Source organism: Struthio camelus, chromosome 19, assembly GCF_040807025.1.
Source record: "Struthio camelus isolate bStrCam1 chromosome 19, bStrCam1.hap1, whole genome shotgun sequence".
Lineage (NCBI taxonomy): Eukaryota > Metazoa > Chordata > Aves > Struthioniformes > Struthionidae > Struthio > Struthio camelus.
The window spans coordinates 359,471-380,715 of record NC_090960.1 but is presented as its reverse complement, the minus strand read 5'-3'; the positions used below and the strand labels follow the sequence as shown (position 1 = coordinate 380,715).

General features: G+C 53.3%; 3 protein-coding genes across 7 annotated transcripts; all 3 read right to left on the bottom strand.

The window, feature by feature from the left end:
* Nucleotides 1-93: 93 nt before the first annotated feature.
* Nucleotides 94-6,417, bottom strand: MAFG (MAF bZIP transcription factor G). 5 transcript variants are annotated; one of them, XM_068914107.1, is made up of 3 exons: nt 6,239-6,417; nt 1,847-1,908; nt 94-1,759 (listed from the first exon to the last, which is right to left on the bottom strand). In XM_068914107.1, the coding sequence occupies exons 2-3, from the start codon at nt 1,880-1,882 to the stop codon at nt 1,307-1,309; spliced, it is 489 nt and encodes a 162-aa protein (XP_068770208.1). In that variant the 5' UTR covers nt 1,883-1,908; nt 6,239-6,417; the 3' UTR covers nt 94-1,306. The 5 variants fall into 5 exon arrangements, with proteins under 5 accessions (XP_068770208.1, XP_009667072.2, XP_068770209.1 ...); XM_009668777.2 differs by lacking the exon at nt 6,239-6,417 and adding an exon at nt 2,074-2,207 and having other exon boundaries at nt 104-1,759; XM_068914108.1 differs by lacking the exon at nt 6,239-6,417 and adding an exon at nt 5,464-5,521 and having other exon boundaries at nt 157-1,759.
* A 1,661-nt stretch (nt 6,418-8,078) lies between these two features.
* Nucleotides 8,079-13,820, bottom strand: PYCR1 (pyrroline-5-carboxylate reductase 1). The gene is made up of 7 exons (XM_068914105.1): nt 13,557-13,820; nt 13,119-13,189; nt 12,851-13,030; nt 11,910-12,131; nt 11,294-11,386; nt 10,720-10,883; nt 8,079-10,593 (listed from the first exon to the last, which is right to left on the bottom strand). Exons 1-7 carry the CDS (start codon nt 13,621-13,623, stop codon nt 10,434-10,436), a joined length of 957 nt encoding a protein of 318 aa, XP_068770206.1. The 5' UTR covers nt 13,624-13,820; the 3' UTR covers nt 8,079-10,433.
* A 2,794-nt stretch (nt 13,821-16,614) lies between these two features.
* On the bottom strand, nt 16,615-20,318 carry MYADML2 (myeloid associated differentiation marker like 2). Its single transcript, XM_009668780.2, has 2 exons — nt 20,189-20,318; nt 16,615-20,101 (listed from the first exon to the last, which is right to left on the bottom strand). The coding sequence occupies exon 2, from the start codon at nt 19,678-19,680 to the stop codon at nt 18,772-18,774; it is 909 nt and encodes a 302-aa protein (XP_009667075.1). The 5' UTR covers nt 19,681-20,101; nt 20,189-20,318; the 3' UTR covers nt 16,615-18,771.
* Between the last annotated feature and the right edge of the window lie 927 nt (nt 20,319-21,245).

Genomic DNA, 21,245 nt, shown 5'->3' with positions numbered 1-21,245 from the left:
GGCACCACCACACTACAGTGCCACGCAAGAGCTCAGAGAGCACGGACAGCGCAACACGAGGGGACGCAACGGAAGCCAGCAAGGTCGAGAATAAGTCACTTTTGGTACAATTGCAAAAAGATATCAAACAGGACTTGCCTCTTTTTTTGTCTTTTTCTAAGTTTTATAAATAAAGTCTGATAACTCTTTATAAAAACTAACCTCAGAGCCACAAACAGTTTGCAGGAGGTTCATGAGAAACTTTAAAATTATTTATTTATTAACTTTTAACTAGCAAAGTCTCCGAGAATATTTCCCCATTTATATGGTCAAATATTCTCACCCTCTCGGATAAAAAAAAAAGCTGACTATAAATACGCTCTCTCTTCTGTCCGATTTTACTTTTAAACTTAGATAATTTAATAACTCTTAAAATGATGTTTCTCTCTTTAAATAAAGGGCTCTTTAACCACATAAACTGGTTGTGTAAACCATCACACTAGAGACACTTGATACCCTCAAAACACGGGAACAACTAGTGATTTTGGTCTTGTTCAGTGCAACACATTAGGCACAAAACCGGCCTGCAGCCAACACGGTACCTTCCCTCCCTCCCCGGGGTGCTGGGCCCCACACAAGGCCCCTGCCCTGGCTCCTTCCCCACCGCTGGAGCGGAGGCAGCAGGGCCCTACGGCAACTTCCTTTCCACTGCTGCTAGCTTACACAGCTAACACCATGGAAGTCCGAAGGAAACCCACTGTGAGGGCACAGAGGCACACCTAGAAACAAATACAAAGTTGATTACACAGAACACCCCAATTGCAACTACTGGTACCAAATGAGACAAAAGCAGCAGGTTCAGGCACCTGGCACTCAGGCACCAAGATACACCGCCTGGAAGTGTAATGAAATAAAGCCTAAAGAAATTAGGGTTCCCAGCCTCCAGGAAGCAAGCCTCCTCCCTCTAGATCGGCCTCCCCAAGCCCTTCCCCGCCGAGCAGCGCGACAGGCTCATCTGCCGTGCCTTCGGCCACGCTGCACAGACTCTCTTTGGCTGGAATACCAAGGTCTCGCAGTCTGTCCCACGGGCACCGGAGGGTTACAGACCCCTGGGCGGGAGGTACTGTCTGCACAGGACAAGGGATGCATCACCACTGCTCACATCGATCTGAACACAACAAAACAAAACCGGAGCGATCAGCAGGCCAGTCCCGGGCCAAGTGGAAGGAACCCGGACCCATGTGGGGAGGGTTTGTGCTTTGGGGATTCCAGGCTGGTTTTGTGCCTAATTGCCCTGCACAGACAAGCTCAGGCAACGCTCACTTCACTAAGACCGGGCGTCCGTTTTGGATTTCACTATTGTGATGACACTAGTAGTAGCAACCTTGCCAGGGACGAGAGGGCCCATACTGGAGGGGAGCGGCCCCCGCGCGGGGGTCACAGGGCTCCGGGCCACGGTTCTGGCGAAGTTCTGGAGTGCCTCGTATTTGGAGCGGAGAGCATCGAGTTCCATTTTCATGCTGGCGTTCTCAGAGGCCAGCTTCTCCACTTCCTGCTGCAGCTCTGCCTTCTGCTTCTCCAGTTCCTCCTTCTGGGTTACGCGCTTGACTCTGCAGCTGGCTGCGTAGCCCCGGTTCTTCAGCGTGCGCCGACGCTGCTTCAGCTGGATGATCTCCTCCTTTGACAGGCCCCGTAGATGCTGGTTCAACTCCCGCACAGACATGGTCACCAGCTCCTCATCTGTCAAGCTGGTCCCATTCTCGCCTGGCTCCCGCTTCACCTGGAGAGAAGAACACAAGGATTCCTGAAGGCTAGAGCAGGTGCCTGCACCCGCCACCGTGCCCCTTTCCTCCACCGGCTGCTTTACCTTTAAGGCCTTGCTTCCTTTGTTGGGGGTCGTCATAACACGACAGCCTCGTCAGTCAGCTTCTGGAAGGGGAGAAAAGGGAAGGAAGGTCAGATCAGCTCCCCGGGATGGAGCAGAGCCCGTGACGTTCCCATGGCAGAGCCCAGCAGCAACGTCCTCTGCCAGCGCACATCCCCACCACCCTCCCCAGGCAACGCTCGACCAGCACCTGACCGGATTGGACTCACAAGCAACGGGCTCTGTCCTTGAGCAGAAACTGCTACTGTTCATCTGTCCTTCCACACCCCTATTCCCACGGAGACTTGTGGCAATGCTGTTTTTTGCTTGGGGTGGGGGATATTAAAACACTGGGAGGAGTCAGAATACACGGAAGCCACATTTTTAAAAATAGCCTGGCAGGCAGCAGGCTCAGTCCAGAGCACGGCTGCTCCAAGCCAGTCATGCTGACTCAGCACATTGGCAGTCTCGGGGCCTCCTGCTCCCAGCCTCATCCCTTGTAATTCTCAAGCACAGCAAGCCAGCTGGTCACTGCAACACCCCCTCTCTGTTAAACACCCAAGCACAATCTGGGATTTGGGAACTCCCCAAGAGAAAAGTCCTGCCAGATCCTAGACATTCCCAGGGACCCAAACAGGCAGGGTTAAGAACACGTGACCCAGGGCAAGCTGCACGGGGGAAGCCTTTGCCTCCACAACACGCCCCACGGAGCATCCTACAGGACAGGAGACGCCCCTCCTGCACTCGCTCCCATCCAAACTTCTCCTGCTTCCCAAGAACGCCAGCACGCTCGGGGTAAGGTTGAAGCTCTGCACCCAACCGTTTCGGGGGGAACGGAAGGACAACCTGATCCTGCAGCACAAGCAAGCATTAGGCACGCTGGATTCCCATCGCAAATTCGGGTGATACCTCAGCAGCCCTCACCTCTCCCAGTCAGATCTTTTCTATGAGAAAGCCCCTCTCAGTCTCCGGCAATGCCAGGACACAGAATCACTTTGTCCCCTCCCTTATCTTCAGAGCCAAGCTTTACTGCATAAGAAAACAAAGATTAAGGGAGGCCAAAAGTAGAGGAGAGCAGACCCCTTCACTGCCAGGGAAGACAGCACTTCAGAACTGATAGGAGAGCAATTCCCAGGTCTGTTTTTAGAGTGAATCACACCCAAGCCCACGCTTCTGTCCCTAGATACCTCCTCCCCTCAGGCTTTAGGTCAAGATGTTACTATATTGCCCAATTAATTGAATCCTCTCAAATATTATTCAACAGACATCACTGCAACTCAAACAACCAGGAACTAACTGCAAGCTTCCTTAGGCAATGCGAGGATTCTTGTACACATCAGTCCACAAACACCTTCATACTTTCAGTCTCCTCAGTGCCCAACGGACAACAAAAACGCATTCTCCCACATAGCCGCTATTTTGTTTGCTAAACGTAAGAGGCACTGGCACAGGGCTATTGCCAAGAACCACATGCACAAATCCGCAAATGCAAATTTATGCTCTTTAGCAGCTGTGGCTCAGGCTCTCTGCAATGCATCTACCACTGTCCATTAGAGGTGAAAGGGGTTAGTGCTCTCCAAGACACCTAGTAGACAGGTAAAATTCAGATGCTCCCAAAGCTTGGAGCCTGCCGGGAGGCAGGCTATTTATACCCAGAGGACAATGTTCCTTCCAATGAGATGCCTGCTACAACCTGACAGTGCTGGTGTAAAAAGGTCACTTTGTCAGCCAGGGAAGCTAGCTGCAAGGAAGCAGGCTAACACAGGACGGGCAGCACATACGCAATTGCTTCATAAAAATCAATTTTTCCCTTTTGCTCATACCTCTCTCCTCTGCTCCTCCTTGGCAAACAACATGGCTGCTGAGAAGAGGGGCAGAAGAAAGGGATCAACTGGGGAGACCAATAACGCCACCCCAGCAGCACCTCCCTGCAGCGTCCTCTGCTGAGCATAAGGAGCAGAGGCCAGGCACGGTCAGTGGGAACGGAGAAGTTTGTTTGCCTTGTGGCCTTAACCAGCACTCAGCTGCCTGGCAAGCACTCAAACTTCCTTCATCACAGCGGAGCTGAAAACAAACAACCAAGGCCACGGGCGCTGCAGCAGCAGACCGGCCCCGGGGAAGGGAACTCCGCCGGGCAGGCTGCGGAGATTCAGCAGCGGTGCTCGCACAGCCTGGACCCACAAAGGCCCTGTGGCACTGTCACTGCTGTTAAAGCTACAGGAACCCACAGAAGAAAATCCCAAGGAACAGGCTAACATGGGGGAAGGAAACTGCATGTTCAAATTTAGGGCCAAACCGGCTCAGCAAAACCCTTTACCGGGGAATCCAGAGGTCTATGCAACGCATCTCAGGAGCCATCTAGAAACACTTCTCCTATCCACATCATACAGCTACAACCTGATAAAGCAAATTTTTTACATGACAAAAGCCTGTGATTGGGTTGGCTGAACAAACGAGGCTGCCACAAAGAGGCCTTCTAACGAAGCCCACTGCACCCTCCCGACCCTCACCCAAAGTGCTCGCAGATCCGACCGCTGCTGTCAGGAGAGTCAGGGCAAGCGGGAACCAAGAGGAATCAGTAGCTGGGAGACATCCAATGCACTGCAAGAAGCCAGTCAGGATGGAGGCAGCAGACTGATCCGCAGACAGGAGAAGAGACTGGTCCCAGTAATTTAACCTTTTTTTGTATTTTAAGAGTCAGGCATTTCCAGCTAGAGGAATCCAACTTTTTCAGGCCTCGTTCCCATCCAACACGCCTCCCAGAACAGCCTCAAAGCTGTAACAAGACCCTGGCTGACAGCATCTGGGTGATTTCACCTCTCCTCGCCTCCAGTCCCCTTTCCAAAGGGGTCAGGGATGGAGACAAACCAACACACTAGTCCGTCGGTAGCACGGGAAGAACGACCTAGACACAAGTTGCTGGCTATTTTCTGGCCTTGCTCAAAGGATCAGAGACAGAACCATTTGGCAGCTCGCACAGAGGACACCCAGAGAACTGGCGTCAAGACAGAGACCAAGCTGGGTCTAACTCTCCAGACTGCTGATTCTCAGCTTTCGATAGCTTCCTGAAGAAGGATCACACTGAGAAGTGCCAAATGCAACGACTGCAATGAAGAAAACGCAGCCTCAACACATTTCCCCAGAGCTGGAAAGGCCTGAACTCAGCACAAGCACGGCCAATTCTCTCCTCAGCCCAGAGGCAGCACGACAGAGCTGACAGCCGCGCGCATGATTCGACGCAGGCCCCATTCTCCACATTCCTGATTCACAGAGCGGTGCCATGAGCCCAGTGTAAACACGGTGACGTCACTCGTTCCAGCACAGGCCAGCCCGGAGAGGGAGGCCCATCTATCGGGATGCGGAGGCAGGGGAAGGCGCCGGGCGCTACGAGACGCTCCGCGGCACGCCGCAGGAAAGTTCTCTCTGCCCGCGCGGGTTTTGAGTTAGTTGACACAATTGTCCCAGGAATCCAAGCAGATCAGTTGTTTTCCCTCGCTACACGCACAGTCTGCCTCCCGTGCATCCCCGCTCTTCCCTTGGGAGTCCGAGGTGAGCTCGCATCCAGAACGCTTCCACCGTAATTATTCAGTCAAGGAATCTGCCCGCGCACCCCGTTTTACCTGCGCTTGCGGGGACGACGGGAGCAGCCTGCTCTCAGAGACCCCCTCCCCGGTCCCAGCGGTGTCCTCCCCCCAGCATGCAGCTGTATATTGAAACATCGCTAATTCTGGGCGGTCAGAGAGGCAAGAGCCTCCCCCTAAACACACCAAACCGGGGTCCTGCCCTCCTAGAGCAGGGAGAAACGGGGCACGAAGCAAAAACCCTCCGCGCCGGCCAGGTCCGGCAGCCTGCCGGGCGCCTTGGCCCGAGCGAGCGGGAGGACGCGCTGCGCCCCGGCCCCGGCTCCAGCCCCGGCTCCAGCCCCGGCTCCAGCCCCCGGCCCCGGCCAAGGCCTCGCAGCCGAGGCTGCCCCGGCCCCCGGGGCTCGGTCGCACCGAGCGGAGCTGCGGCGCCGCCGGGGAGGGCGCCCGCAGCCGGGAGGAGCCGGGGCAGCGGCCGGGGGGCGCCGACACCCCCGGGCGCCGGGGCGGGGCGGGGGCCGCCCTCGCTCGGGGCGGTGCCGGGCCGGTCCCGGTCCCGGGGCGGCTCCCGGGCCCGTCGGCCCCGCACCTGTTGCGCGGCGCCGCGGCGGGGGCCGGGCGGGCCGCGAGCCCGGGGCGGCGGCGGCCCCGGCACCCCCCATCGCCCCCCATCGCGAGGCGGCGGCGGCCCCGCCCCCGCCCGGTCCGGCCCCGGGGACCGGCCCGCCGCCCCGCCCCGCCCCGCCGCGCCCCGCCCGGGGCCGGGCCGCTCCCGCTGCGGGGCCGGGGCTGGGGCCGCGCCCGCCGCGCTCACCTCCTCGCGGTGCCGCCGGGGCCGGGCCGGGCCGGGACCGGGCGCTGGGAGGGACCGGGACGCCGCCAGCCGCCGCCGCCGCCGCTGCTCACGGACGCGTCACGTGATGTTTGGGTCACGTGGCTCCATTCATGAAGCGGCCGGTGCAGCCGCCCCGAGCCTTAAGGGGGACGCGCATTACTGTCGGAGGCGACAGCGATAAGGAAGGGGGCGGGGCGTGCCGCGCCTTAAAGGGGAGGGGAGGGGAGGGGGGGCGGCCGGCTGGCTCCGGGCCCGGTAGCGCCGCCGCCCCCGAGCCGCGGGGACGGGCCCGGCCCGGCCGCCGCCGCCGCCGCCTCCTCCGGGAGCCAGAGCAGCGCTGCAGCCGCCTGCCCGGATAAACCAACCCGGAGCGGGGCCTGGCGCGGCCGGGCACCGCCCGGCTCCTGCGGCGCCGCCGCCCCGCTCCCGGCCCGCTCCCCTGGGCCACCGCTGCAATCACACACGCGAAGCCCTCCGCAGGGGCTGGCACAGACCCCACGTCCAGCGTTTTAACTTTGCCCCAGTGCGGAGGGGAGCATCGCCCCTGCTCCTGCTCAGCCAGCCGCTCCCGCGCTTCCACGCTCCTTGCTCCGTCTCAGCAGCTCATCTTTGCTGCATCTACAGTTTCTCAGAGCTGCTGAAACTGCAGGGAGCAGCAAGGTCTCCCCTGAAAATGCTGACTTAAGGAAGAGGGCTTTGCAGCTGCTCTCCGAGGCATTAGTGACAATGCTGAAGCAAGTTTCTGCTGAAAAAGTGTACGAGCAGGGCTGGCTCTCGGGCTGTGAAATGGTGCTCTCCCCCCCATCATGCCTGGCTTGACCCATGTGTCCCCATCTATCCTGCTATAACTCTGTGCTCTGTGTCCATAACACAGCAATATTTGTACCTATCCTCTTTGCTGCTGCACGACAAGCAAAGCAGGCCTCTGCCCACCAGAGCACACCAGATGAGCACAGCGGAGGAAGGACATCAGTGAAACCAGGCACACATGAATTAAGACATCATGGAGAAAGCATGATCCTTATAAGGAAAAAATCTGGGCCCTGGACATTCAACAGCAGCTCCACTGTCCTCTGCCATGCATGCAGGGGACACACAAACTAGAGCCGCACAGAGTCATTTTATATGCTTTGATGGGCTTTTTCTCTTCTGTGCTGACCAGCTAAGTTACAGGTCTGCAAGCATCGAGCAAGCTCAGCTCTAGTTCTTGCACAGCAATGCCTCTTCTAGGGCACACTGGGGCAGCCCATATATCCCTCTGGAGGGGCACAAGCTCATTGTGCTACCTTTTATCGTGTTCCACATTATCAGCTGTGTGGAAACACTTTGTGCAATGCCCCATTCACTTTTTAATCAGACAGTATTTCAACCATCTGACTTACAGCTTGGCAGATCTGTGCAGGGTGTTCACAGCTTTTGAGCAGGGAAGGAGAGGAACATGTGGCACCAACTTGCTTCCCATGGACTCTTGTCTGCAGTAGCAGAACTGCTAGGAAGCCTACAGTTTCAGGACGGTATGACAGAAATTAACACTCAAAAATCCTCAGCCTGATTTCAGCCAGAAGGCTTTTTTCCTTCAATTTTCTTTAAACCTCTGAATACTGGTAGCATAGGGCCCTAAAATAACCCTTATGTTGTTGCTCAGGAACTGTAAATGACAAGGAGAAACTGATACCTTCCCAGTCCCACGGCCAAACGAGCCTCGAAGACAGGAGAGCAGCACAGCCCAAGCACACTCCCTGGGAACAGCGAGGATCTGCTGGCACCAGCCACAACCAAGAGACCCACCCAGTCCAAAGAGCTGGGACTAGCCACAGGCCTCAGTCAGAGAAGCAGTTTATTATATAAAGAGGGAAGAGGAGTCACCATCTCCAAGGCCTAAAGGGTCATACCCTGCTACCAGCCGAAAGCCTAACACTGAAGAAGCTTTTCTATTATTAGCACCTTTGGCAGCCTCTGCACTGTTACCTAAATGCTTTTCCTGTATCACCAAGATACCCAGGATTCCTCAGGAGAGAAAATAAGCCCAGCTTAAATGTCTTCCTTTTACCAGCACTACCCCAGTGTATCCCAAGGTAGAATATAGTATGACATTTATCCACCCAAACCCCCTCCATCCCCTCTAGTCTGCTGCTTCCACTGCAGCCAGCTAAAAGCGATAGGGGCAGTTTGAATGCTTTGTACTGTTTTCTGGCTCAGGATAGCACTCAGGGTCTGAGAGAAGAGTAGAGGCAAGGAAGCCACCCAAGGGTATTTACTATAAAAAAGTCACATAAAGCAGCAGATGAAACCTTGTATTTGCTGCTGTTCTTGAGATGGCTCCCAAGACCGTGCCTGATTAACCATCTTTCTACATGATGGGCTGTAATCCCCCCAGTTGCTGAGAAGGGTCAAGCAGGGCTTCCCTCTCAGCCTGCTGCTACCCCAAGCCTGGCCAGATTTCTCCCCTCAGAAGTCCTGGAGTTCAATGGGCACCAGAAAACACTGCTTCCAGACCCCATTTTTCTCTGCTGTTTCTTGCTCACACATTTGAGTTACGGTGGAGAGAAATTCTCCAGACGGGAACATCAAGGGTTTTCCTCCTCTGCAAGGGTACAGTCATCTGGACACGCTTCACCAAACAGCTCCTTGTTGCTGCACAGGCACTAGGCACTCACGAGTACTCCCTTAACCTCTTTTGTGTCAGGCAAGGACTGAACCATTCTCTTCCTGGATCTCATGCAAGATAAGCTATGTGAGAAAGAACAACATTTGAGCCACAAGCCAGACCAGAGGATTCCGTGTTTCCCTTCAGTCTTGTATACTAAAGGACTAGGAATGCAACTGCATGAAGCATCCCCAACTAGTTTCTAGGTGTTTCCTCTTTTAGCCATTAGCAGCGTGATGTCGTCAAAAGAACAGGAAGAAAAAATAATAATCAGAAATGGGCTAGAAAATGCCAAAGAAACCTAACTGTGCCAACACAAAGGGATACTGAGGGCTGCTGTGCCAGAATTCATCATCCCAGCCCAGGGCACTATTGTCTGGAAGGGAGAACCAGCCCACTGCAGCATATCTAAACTGCAGGAGCTGAAGCACAGTAGCCCCTGGCAGCGAGTGCCAACACCACAACCCAAGAAGACGACACGGCCCAATTCAAGGAAAGGAGTCGAGGAGAGTTCTGCTGCCACGCGGTAACCCAGCACCTGGGTACCAAACCCAACCAGACAAAGCCCACTTGAGCCTAAGGGAGCAGCGCAGTAGAGGGCTTTCTCTGGGGGAGGGTATCCCTGACCTCCGCTCTGCACTTCTCCTGGGGCAGCAAGGAGAGCATCAGGAAGCACAGCGACCACTGAAGCATACCCATGGGTGTATGGGAGCAGATTCTGCTTGTGAGGAGTTCACAGGTGCCAGAAACAGAGGGAAGAGGGAGCACGTGCTACCCCTCCACCTGCCCAAACACCCAAGAAGGCTAGGCAGCAAAGGAAGGACAGTGAGAGTAGGTCATTGTTCCCAAACTACGTGCAGCAGGGAGAAGGAGTAGCCAGTGAAGAGAGATGCGGTGCGGTTCAAGCACTTGGGGTGCTTGAAGGCCAGGGGTTCACATCATTGGGCTGTCAAATCAAGGCAGATGGGAAACAGGGCAGAGGCACTTTGATCCCTTTTGAGAGGTACATTAGAGCCTAGCCTCTAATGGAGCGCAGAGCACTGCATTTCTGCAGTAGTATCTGTTCTAGCTAATATAGACAGTGACAGAAGACAAGCTCTGACAGCACATGCTGAGGCAAGAGGGATCCAGCCTGGTTCAAACCACTGAGACCAAAAGGCATTCTGAAACCTCTTAGAAATACCAGTAGAAACCACATCTGCATGGGACACAATAAACACTGCCTGAGCTCTGGGGGTATCCAGGGCCTCTGGCCAAATGATGCCCTTGATAAAGCTCTGGTGATGCTATCACACCCCTGCCCAACAGAGAACAGCAACGCTAGGGGCAGTTTTCACCAATCCCGCTAGAGGTGATTGATAGATAGATAGATCCTCTCCTACAGCCTCATGCTGCCCCACAGCTGCTGCAAGCTGAGAGCCAGGTATGGGGAACACCAACATCCACAGCGAGAGGTTTTTCCTTAAACAAAGAAGAAAGGACATATAGGAGACTGACTATCAGCACAGCCAGATTACGGTAGCCTGGTCAGTTCTTCTTACTGCTGGGGCTCTTACTGGTGAACAGACTGACTTTGCTGGCAGATGCCACAGACAGAGAAGGAGATTCCAGCTTGACCTTATCTAACAAAGTCTTCTTTATGGCTGCTGGAGAGATCTTCTCCTGGTCTGCCAAATGCTGCAGCTCCCTGTGAAGCAGCGGGGAGAAAGAGAGAGTTAGATACAGCAAAAGGGAGAGACCCACGAGGTGGGTTTGTAGCCTCCTCAGGAAGCTACAAGTTTTGTAGCCTCCTCAGGACTTCCTTGGTGCCCACCTTGTCCGGATGCATGAAGCTTCCACGGCATTGATGAGGAGTGAGCGAAAGCCGCCACTCTCCAGAAAGTGCAGGGCGTGGATGGTGGCTCCCCCAGGTGAGCAGACATTGTCCTTCAGCTGACCCGGATGCTGCTCAGACTCCAACAGCATTTTGGCAGCACCCTGTAGTGAGGAAGAGAAAACAGCTGCCAAAAGCTCTGACTGAGGAAACTTACTGCCAAATACTCCTGTTCTCCACTGCATAGAGCAACACCTAAATACTCACAGTGGGCAAAACCGGTCTCCTGCCTCACAGCCATTAGCAGGCTGCCAGCTCTTCCGAGCTGAAAAAGCCTGCAGGGAAGTCATGGTTCTCCTGGCCCAGGCTCCCACAACGCCATCAGCACCAGCAGGTATCTGTGAACACTGCCTACATTCCCTCACCAGGGACTTGTGTCCATTCCAATGAAACACATTTTTTAAGTGGATTTAGTACAAGGACTGAGATAATTTTAAACAATTACGTACAGAACACTCTGCACTGAACAGGCACAGGCACAGATTCAGTGTGGTTTGGAAGAGGAGCTACTGACCAGCAAGGCCTGGGCTCCAAGCCGAACAGCCAGCCTGCGAGGAAGTCCCATTTTCACTCCTCCATCTGCCAGAGCATCCAGGGCAGTGAACGCCTGAGATCACAGAGAGAGAAAAATGGCTGAAAGTTAGTCTCTGCTCCAGGGCTAATGTTCTTAGGAAAGAGAGACGCCAAGGCTCTAGGAGCACAGTATAACTCCTATTGCTTAGGAGAACTTGAAAAAAAGTCACCCTCCAGTCAACCCAGTTCTCAGGTGAGACTGCTCCCCTTTACTGCAGGGGTGCCATGCCAGGCTTCCCTCCCACCTGTTCCAGCTGAGCTGGGGGGAACGAGAGAAATTGAGTTTCTGGGTCATACTAACAACAGGCCCAGGTTTTGCAACACGGACACGTGGACGCTGCACACTGGCTATGGACTTCAGCCTCAAGTGACTGTTAACGGACTCTCATTGTTGACCCAAGCTGTTATAAACTGGGTGCCTGGATTATGTGTCCCGTTGCAAATGTAAGTGACTAGAAAAAACAAAAAATCACAAGCTGAAGTTGCACAGACTTTCACTGCATGCAAAGCCCACTTCTCTCCCCATGATTGTCGTAAGTTGAGGAAGCAGCACATACATATGCAGGGCCGCTGCCACTGAGCCCCGTTACAGCATCTATCAGATCCTCTTCCACTTCAGTGCAGAAGCCTACACTGGCCATCAGTTGTTCCAAGAGCTTCCCATCCTCCACATCTGCATGAGTCCCAGTGGCATAGACTGTAGCACCTTCCCGGACAATCACAGGGGTGTTGGTCATGCACCTGATCACTTTTGGTGTGGGGCAGAAGGTAGAGAGTTTCTTAGGGTAGAAAATAATTGGAGATAGAAAGAAAGGAGGAAGAGACAAAAAAAAGAGCTTTAACACATATTTGGCATACCAAACAGACTGCTTAGGAAGGAACTCCCAAGGGACAAGGGCAATGCAAGCAGAGGGAACAGGGAGACTCCTCTACCCCAGCTTCCCAACTTTGAGCCAAAGCGGACAAATTTTAAACGTGACGCCTGCAGGAGCACCACCAAACGGAGAGCTGGGCAGAGCTGCTACTGGGAGCGATACCTGCAACACCTAGCTCCCACCTGACTCACAACTCTCCACATACGGCTCCCGCAGACACTTAGCACAAAGTCTACAGGAATTCAGGTGAGATGACCCACCTCTGTTGAGAGAGGGAAGATCCTACAGCATTTCACATAGTAAAAGAATTGGTAAAAAGACTATTTTAGCTTATTGTGATGAGGACAGGGAAAGGTGGCCCAAGGAAGTCAGCTGGCTGCAGCATAGATTTAGTCTTGCTGGGAAACACAAGTAACGACCCCAGAAACAGACATTGCGTCAACTCCTGGGGGATGGAGGAGTGGGACGGGTGCAAGGCCAGATCCAGTGTGGTACTGCCCTGCAGGGGATGCCTCCCCAGTACCTGGTGTCTGTTATGGCAACCTCTGCAAGGATGCAGGCCCCATTGTGAGTGGCAGCGCACAGGCCCACAGCAGCTCGTGGTGGCCCATGTCGCACCTCACCTTCTCAATGGAGCTAATGGTGACGCCAGCTGCGCAGGACACCACAATGTGGCGGGCCTCGATGTCGGGGCCGACCTCGTCCAGGATGAAGGGGATGATGGGGGGCTTCACGGCCAGGAAGAGGACGTCGCTGTTCTTCACCGTGTCCTTGTTGCTCACCGTGAAGTTCACACCTATTTTCTGCAAGGGTTGGAGAGAAACGGGAGTGGTGCCGCCCTGGCCTCCGTGGTGCTCCAGCCCAGGGGGCCCACCCGCAGCCCGCACTCACCCGCAGCCCGCTCACAGTGGGCAGTTCAGTGTCTGGGGAGCTCGCGGTGATCTTGTGTGCAGCCAGGATCCCTGTGGATGGCAGTCTGGGTCAACCCCTCACCCAGCCACCCCACTGCCCCGCACCCGCCGCCCAGCTGCCCTGCACCCAGCCACCCCACTGCCCCACACCTGGCTGCCCCACGCCATGCCACCCCACTGCCCCACACCCGCCGCCCAGCTGCCCTGCACCCAGCCACCCCACTGCCCCACGCCCGGCTGCCCCACGCCACGCCACCCCACTGCCCCACACCCGCCGCCCAGCTGCCCTGCACCCAGCCACCCCACTGCCCCACACCCGGCTGCCCCACGCCACGCCGCCCCACTGCCCTGCACCCACCGCCCCACTTCCCTGTGCCCGGCCACCCCAGTGCCCCACGCCCGGCCGCCCCGCACCCACCTGCCGCCGTGAAGCCCCGGGCCAGGGCGAAGGCGAGCTGCCCGGCCCCGATGAACCCCACGCTCATGGCGCCCACGGGTCCGGTCCGGTCCGGTCCGGTCCGGTCCGGTCCGGTCCGGTCCGGTCCCCCACAAGCCACCTGCAGCCGCGCCGCCGCCCACGTGGCCGCGCACCGAGCAGGCGGCGGCGGCGGCGACGCGTGGCAGCGGGGCGGGCTGCCGGCGCCCGGCCAATCGGCGGGCGGCAGGGCGGGACCGCGCCGGGAGCTCCGCCACTCAGAAGAGAGGGGCGGGGCCCCCACTTCAGCCCTCGCCACCCATTGGGGCAACTTGTGTTTGGTGTTGCATCATTCGCTGCCTACGGAGGCTGCCGGGGGTCAGCCCTGCGGCGGCCCGCTCGTGTCTAGGCAACCCTCGCTCCAGTAGGCGGCGCTCTTGCCCCGCGCGCCTGGCGGCGCGGCGCCGCGGTGCCTGCCGGGAGCTGTAGTCCGGCGCGCTCCGTTCTGGAAGGTTCGGCGCCGCCGCGGGTGGGCGGCCGGGCCCGGCGCCGGGGACCCCGGGGGCGCCGGGGACCCCGGGGCGGGGGGGCGCTCGCCGCTGCGGGCCCGGCCCCGCGAACACGCAGCGACCGGTGTTAACTTCCCGTCGGCGGCGCAACGCGAAGCGCCTGCTCGGCGGGGCCTCCCGCCCGAGGCGCAACGCGCCGCCGCCTCCGGCGCCGCCCTGGCAGGAGGCCGCGGGGGCCGGGCCGCGCCGGGCCCACGGGCCGCGCCGGGCCCTCGGCGGCCGCGGGCTCCCGTGCCGCCTCCTGCGGTTGCTCGCGGGGCTCGCTGCGCCGCGGGGCGCACCCGGCCGAGGGAAGGAGCGAGGGACGCGGCAGGTGCCCGAGGGTTCCTGCTTCCCGGGCCGTGAGGCTGTTTTCTGTCAGTGCAGTTGGCGTTTTGCGCAGGGAAAGAAGTCCGCGGCGTCAGCGCTGCTGTCCCCGGCGCCCGTCCCGCCGGCAGCGTGAGCGCGGCCAGCGCGACGCCTCGGACCTGGGACCGGCGGTGAGGCGGGTCTGGGGCTGCCAGAGCAAAGCGGGAGGGTCTGTCCTTGCGCCTCCTGGCCGACCCGGGCTCCCTGCTGGGAAGAATGGATTCCAGAGGGGCCTTTTCCAGCTGCCGATTCCAGACATTCCACAGATGTTTCTACCTCCCTTTGTCTGATTTGGCTCTGGAATTTCACTACTGCTGAGTTTTTTCTCCAGGAGGAATGCATGGGGTATATTTCAGGAATTACTTGAATCTTTCACACAGGAGTGAGGATTTAATGGGCACAGCAGGTGTGAGAATGACCCTCTTAATCCTCATTTGTTTTTTTCTTTTTTGTTTACTTTTTAGCGTTCCTTTTATCCTGTTACCGCTGCCCTTTTCTCCTTCCCTGTCTCTTTGCCCAGCCATACTGTTGGAGGTGGGTGGCCAGGAAACAGGTTGATGAACTGGTTTTGCCTCTCTGAGAAGGAGGCAGACCTAAACCTCTGTTTTCCTGCCCATACAGATTCTTGTTTTGCTGGAGAATGACTCATGCAGTCTTTGATTCTGGAATGATGGTTTTCTCACTTTCTTGGAATTACCTGTAGATTCCTGAATGAAGAGATTTTCCTATGCTTGCAGCAGGTTGGAAATTTTATAATCCAGTAAACAGAAAAGTTACATTATGAGGATTAACAGATACTTGCAGCAAGTGTCCCAGCTACCATAAAGGAGAAATGTAAATGTAGGAACTTGCGTGTTGGGGCTCTCAGGGTGAAGATGTGTTCAGTCCCATCTGTGGCAGGAGCCATGATGCAGGCTTCGAAGAAATGCTCCCTATTGTCGCGGATTGACTCAAAGGAAAGCTCCACAGTAATGGACTGTAAGGAGACCAAAACACTTTGAAATATGTAACCAGACAGTGTTTTTTCCTCCTTAATGTAGTCTTACCACGCTGCTTTTTTTCCTTCTTTGGCTTTTTTCTCGCTCCTTTATTGACAGAAATAAATCTCCCATCTTTCTCCCAAGGATGAATGTTCCAAAACATTGTCTTTGTGGGATACTGAATCCCAGGCTTCCAAAAAAAAATTTTTTTTTGTATTTCTGGTTGGGATCCAGTAGGACCTTCATAGGCTGACTGCAAATACAGACCCACAAGTTTAAGTGAATTTAGGTACATTCTGACATTAGCGTATCAAAGAAGTTGAGAATGATTCCTGTTTCAGGAAGCCTGTTTTATGGCAGAAAAGTTACTTGATAATGTTTTGTTAATTAAGGTGAAAGAGGAGCTCTGTAAATAAAAGGCTTTTTAAATTCACTGGCTCATAACAGGATTGGTTCTTAAAATCATATTAAGCAGATATCGGATGTTCTCTGCCCTAGATTGGGTAATCTCATAGTTTCCAATGGTTAGAGAATGTTTTAACCACTCAAGCATGAGGTTTAGATTTTTTTTTTTTTTTCCAAAAGAGTGGATTGTTGTCCACACAATCTTTTGCCGTTTTGACCATGCTAACATTTTTTGCTCGGTCTTTGGCTGGCAGATGAGAAAGCTAAATCTGAACACACTGTTCTTGGCAATGATTTTTCTTTCCGCTCCTGCAGTCAGCGGTATCATGATTTTCATGTTAATTTTTATTTCCTTGTTAAGGCACTGAATTTTACTATAATTGTCTCCCAGTTACCTGTTTTGTTGGGTCTTTCTTTGTGTCCCTAGTATTATATAATTTGCATCAACAGGTGCAGATTTTGTCATGTTCCTGCTAATTAGTCCTGTTTTGTGCAAAATCATCACAGCAAAAAGCAAGGAAATACACAGCTAAAGAGAGTGTTAACCAGCTGAGGAGCTTTCCAACTGGCTTTACTGCACATAAGATTTGGCAGTGTCATCTCTGGTGACGAGCAGCCCCTGCCCACTGGGCACCTGTCACTGACATCCCTCTCCCTGGTCTCCATCAACCCCTTTATAGCCACTGTGAAGTCCCCAGAAAGCTGCTTTCTTAAAGCAATATTCCTTTCTCTCAGATTTGAATTTTATAACACAAACCATGACCATTCACAGTCACCTGCTTTATTTTCAGCACTTAACAAAAAAATAAATAATTTCCAAGTGTTACACAGCTTAATTTATCCAGGTTGACAGGTTTAAAAAAGGATAAATCATAAACATTCAAAATTTCTTAGGTGTGCGACGACTCTATTTGTGCAATGCCTACTCTAATACAAATGAATTTATCTTCCAAACCTAGAATTTCTTATTTATACAGTCCCTTAATATTTTTGGGCTTAGGGTGTGAGAAATAAAACAAGGTACTAGAGAGTTGTATACCTACACCAAATAATCTTGGTCTTGTCCTGGAACAAGCTGGCCAGCTTCTTGTTGGACCGTTATCTTCTGAACTTCCTGCCCTTAATAGGAACTTGTGGAAGAGAGAAATCTCCTGGAAGGGTGTTTTGTGCATTCCCTTTCACATAGATACTGATTCTTCCCTGTCTCATGGGCTAATAAGGCCCATCTCTAAAGGCTGCTTCTAACCCAGAGAGTAGCAGAAGTATCCAACATACATTTTTCCTCTGCTTTTCAAAGCCCACAGGAAACCATGATGAGAGATACATTTCCTTCCTTTTTCCTAAGTGACTCTGCTACAAAGAACAGTAGTCCGAGGTCTTGGCTATACACTTTTTTTTTTTTAGGGCTACATTCAGGCTTCATAAAATGAAAAATAAATGGAGCTGTGCTTTCTGGCAGAAAGCAGAAGGGCTATGGCTACTGAAATAAAAGCTGCGTGGGGGACAAGATGAAAGTATACAAATCTCTGGAGTTGCAGTATGCAAGTCTGCCATTCAGCCTAATTTTAAATTGGTTAAAAAATAAATCTTGCTTCTGACTTGCTTCAGCTAATTCTAGAGTTTAATTAAACCTATCCAGTCGGCATGCTTTCTGCACAAGTACTCAGACTGCTTTGGTTTCTTGCTGGATCAGAAATGAAGAACAGTTTTTCCTATTAAGCTTGAAATCTGAGCCATGCTATGTAGGACTTCAAAGTGGGTGTTTTGTCAGGGATGGGTCAGAGAAATGCAGCTGGTTGCTGACGCAAAAAGTTCGGGAATACTAGAACCTGATCTGGTCTGAGGCAGTGCTCTCAATTGGTTACCGTGATATGCAAGTTTTTTTTTTTCCCCCGGCAAGTTTGGTCTTTTATGCAGAGCTGTGAGATCAATTCATTTTGCATCCCCTTCCCTTCTCCCCACCAGAACTCATTTTCACTTTAAACTTAAAAAAAAAAAAAAAAAAAAAAACAACTTGACATCAGTATAAAGAAACAGTGGTGTAGGAATCGAGAAAGAGCACATGCCAAGCTACCTTCAGGTCCTGCTTGAGTGAGGATTTCAAATGACACGTGATTATTTTGCAGTTTGGTTCCATTCTGTGGCCTGTTTCTTGGCAGTACAACTCCGGTTTCATATAATTTAATTTCTGTAATGACTCAATGTTTGCTGAACAGGAATATCCCATACTTCCCACCAAGGTACATGCTTGAGGATATTGTTTCTCTGTACTAAGCAACAAAGGAGGAGGAGAGGAAGGGGAAGGACTGTTAATCTTCAAAATAATATTACAGCTATGATGTTCTTCTCAGAAACATCCTGACTATGATTTCCAACACTTGCAAGCATTTCATGTCTCACCACATAGTACAAACTAACCCAAACTGTTGAAGGATCATTTTTCATCCCTGGAACTGGTGTTCCTTGATACAGCTTTTAGTTTTCCCACTTCCTGGGTAATCACTTGATTGTAGTTCAGTGTTGGTAACAGTTTCAAAATCCTTCATGTCTTTGCTTAATATTTGGCTCAGTGATCCAGTATCCTGCAGACCCACTGCTGCAGCAAGCACGTCTGCCTTCTGGAGATGAAAGGCCATTTTGCACACTTTGAACTGCATAATTTCTTTGCTTGGCACCAGGTGGCTGAAGCAGATGTTGAATGATCGGGGAGGTGGGTTGTTTTTCCAGGATTATCTGCAGCCTCCCCACACTACAGGTTGTTCATTTGCTGGTCCAGTCTTAACCTTGAAGTTTGGTTCACGTTCCTTACTTGCGTGCCTGGTCAGCATCCCCCCTTCACTGCAGCCCTGCTCTTGCTGTGTCCCTAACCACTTTAGTTCATGGAGCTCGGGTGGCTTTGCGGCAGCAGACCTGAGTTCACAGGTGGGAGACAAAGCGGATGCGCTGAGAGTAGGCCAGGTCCACAACGTAGAGCAGCAGGTTCACATAGGTGAAGACGGCAATCACCAGCTGGCTGTCCCAGGGGCACCTGCCCTTGGCGCAGAGCGCGGGGCGCTGCGGGGAGCCATACTTGCTGTCAAAGCAGAACACTGGCCAGATGACCGCCGCGCTCACGTACAGCAGGACGGCCACAAAGGTGTAAACCACCACAGACCGCTCAAAAGGAAACCACAGCGTGGCTGTCTTACCTGTAACGCTGAAGGCGACCACCACCACCGTCATCACAAAGCAAAAGCTGAAGACAGCCACGCACCACTGCGTCGCCACGTACTTGCTGTACTGGCTGTCGTTCACCAGCGCCCCAAAGATGATGCAAGCCACAAAGGCCTGCACAATTTTCAGGAGGCCAGAGACTGTGGCCATGTAGCTGGTGACTTGTCCTGGCTTTGCCCTGGTTAAGAACACCTCCACAGCATATGCAACAAACAGGAGGCCTGCAAAGACGCTGGCTGCTATGCGAAAATCCCTCACCTCACAGCCAATAGGATAACAACTGAGCTGGACAAAATAGAGCGGGTAGATCACCGCCGCCGTGACGGACATGAGCGTGGCCAGCATGGCGAAAGCAGCAGTGAAGTTTCCCCAGGAAATGCGCAGGCAGCTATGCAGGTGCGTGAATTCGCAGGTTATGATAAAGACAGTGATGGCAAAACAGAAGGTCCAGACAAACATGCAGAAAGTGCCATAGGCTGCACTGAATCCCCCTTGGTGGGCTACCAGGCTGAACGTGGTGCATCCAAATGTCATCTGCAGTAAACGAGCTATTCCCACCGGGGATGTCATCACGGCCGTGTTCAGATATGGTCCTCCTGCGCTCTCCATCATCTTTCCAGGCCAGCAGATGATGTGCTTGCAACCCTGAAAACTTCCTTTCAGGCTTCTGCTTCTTTGTCCTGAGTCACACCTGATACCGGATGGGTAGAGCAGCAGCTTTAATCCACGCTCGTCTCTGCCAGTATCACTAGGTGCTGCGTGTGACGCTGAACGTGCGTTTCTGACAGCCTCTCAGCACAGGCTCGCCTGCTGCAGGGAGGTTACTGACGGGCTCTGCCTGCCGGCTGCATTCTCAGGACGCCGTGACCGGCTCGCTCCGCTTGCTGAGGTCTGAAAAATCACCCCTTTCTTTATCCTTTCACTGTCTCCTCTACCATGTGGTGGCTAAAAGGGGCAGTTTCTCCCTGAAGGCTGACATTTATTCCATTTTAGCTCTGCAGCTGTAGCTCTCTGCTCTGGCGTTTGCAGGAACCTAGACATATAAATAGGCATTATATTAATAGTGCTGGAATGGAACGAGTCCTGCCCCCCGCAGCTCCCCAGCACTGGTGTTAGTTACATTGAAAAGGCCAGCTCCATCAGCTCTGGGTTATCATTCTGCTGTTCCTCCACAAACGCTCAGGTCACTTGAGCACCGCTGTTCTCCCTGCGGCCGCGGCATGTTGCAGGGGCTGCTTGCAGAAGTGGGCTCTGACCCGGCCACGCTGCAGAAATGGGAGCTCAGTCCTGCAGAGCCTGTGGCCCCAAGATGCTGCACAAGCCTGGAAGCAGCACAGTCACTTAGGAAGGATTTAGACCAGAGGCCGCAACAGAAGCTGACTCACTCTGCTCCATTTGATCGGGAGCAGTAATATATTTACCTGCTGTGAAAGGCCCTGCTGTGCTTTGGGCATTAGTGAGAGCAGGCCACTGAAGATTTTGAGAAATAGTTCTCACTCCATCTCCTTGCACTCCTCCCTGTCTCTGTTTTGCTTATATAGGAACAAGTGGGTGTCCCTTTGAATGCCAGAAATAAATGCAATTGCCCACAAATAATTGCTTTGATGTTCTTAGCTCTGCTTTGGAATACAGATTTCAATATGTGGGATCAAACCCTTGTTCCTCATTAGATCAAAGCTTTCCCAGATAGTCATTTTTGGTATGCACTTCTCCCAAACTTGGTCTCTACTCAAAAAAAAAATCTCTTAATTTTAACTTTAAAAAAAACCTGAATAAAATTTCCACTGTAGTTTCAGAATGGGAAAAATGAAAAACACAACTTAGAAAAAAGTTCCTCACTTACCTCTTTAGTAGTTGCTTTTTTTCCTATTCTTAAAGCAGAACACAAGTATACATTGCCTACTCCCCACCTACAGACCAGCTCTCACTGTGCTGGCCCCAGTATGAGGAACTGGGGCCACCCCAGAAGCTCCACACAGGTGCAGGGAGTCAGTTTGACTGAGAGCCAGCTCTAGCCCAGCCCCGGCCAATAAAAATGTCCTGAATGGTTCAAAATAGCCATCAGCTATGCTGATAAAGCCTGTAACTTCCCAAAGCAGGAGCTACAGGAGTCCCCAGATTTACCATGGGAATTATAATCAATGTTCATGCTTGGTAACAATATTAATTGATTAATA

What these genes read in the sequence shown, in the direction of transcription:
- MYADML2 (XM_009668780.2), bottom strand. Translation starts at nt 19,680, where the DNA reads ATGATGGAGAGCGCAGGAGGACCATATCTGAACACGGCCGTGATGACA.
- MAFG (XM_068914107.1), bottom strand. Translation starts at nt 1,882, where the DNA reads ATGACGACCCCCAACAAAGGAAGCAAGGCCTTAAAG. An exon ending in AAGGAAGCAAGGCCTTAAAG is followed by an intron (nt 1,760 to 1,846) that starts GTAAAGCAGCCG and finishes TCTTCTCTCCAG; the next exon opens with GTGAAGCGGGAGCCAGGCGA.
- PYCR1 (XM_068914105.1), bottom strand. Translation starts at nt 13,623, where the DNA reads ATGAGCGTGGGGTTCATCGGGGCCGGGCAGCTCGCCTTCGCCCTGGCC. An exon ending in CCACTGTGAGCGGGCTGCGG is followed by an intron (nt 13,031 to 13,118) that starts GTGAGTGCGGGC and finishes CAACCCTTGCAG; the next exon opens with AAAATAGGTGTGAACTTCAC. An exon ending in GCTTCATGCATCCGGACAAG is followed by an intron (nt 10,594 to 10,719) that starts GTGGGCACCAAG and finishes GCTGCTTCACAG; the next exon opens with GGAGCTGCAGCATTTGGCAG.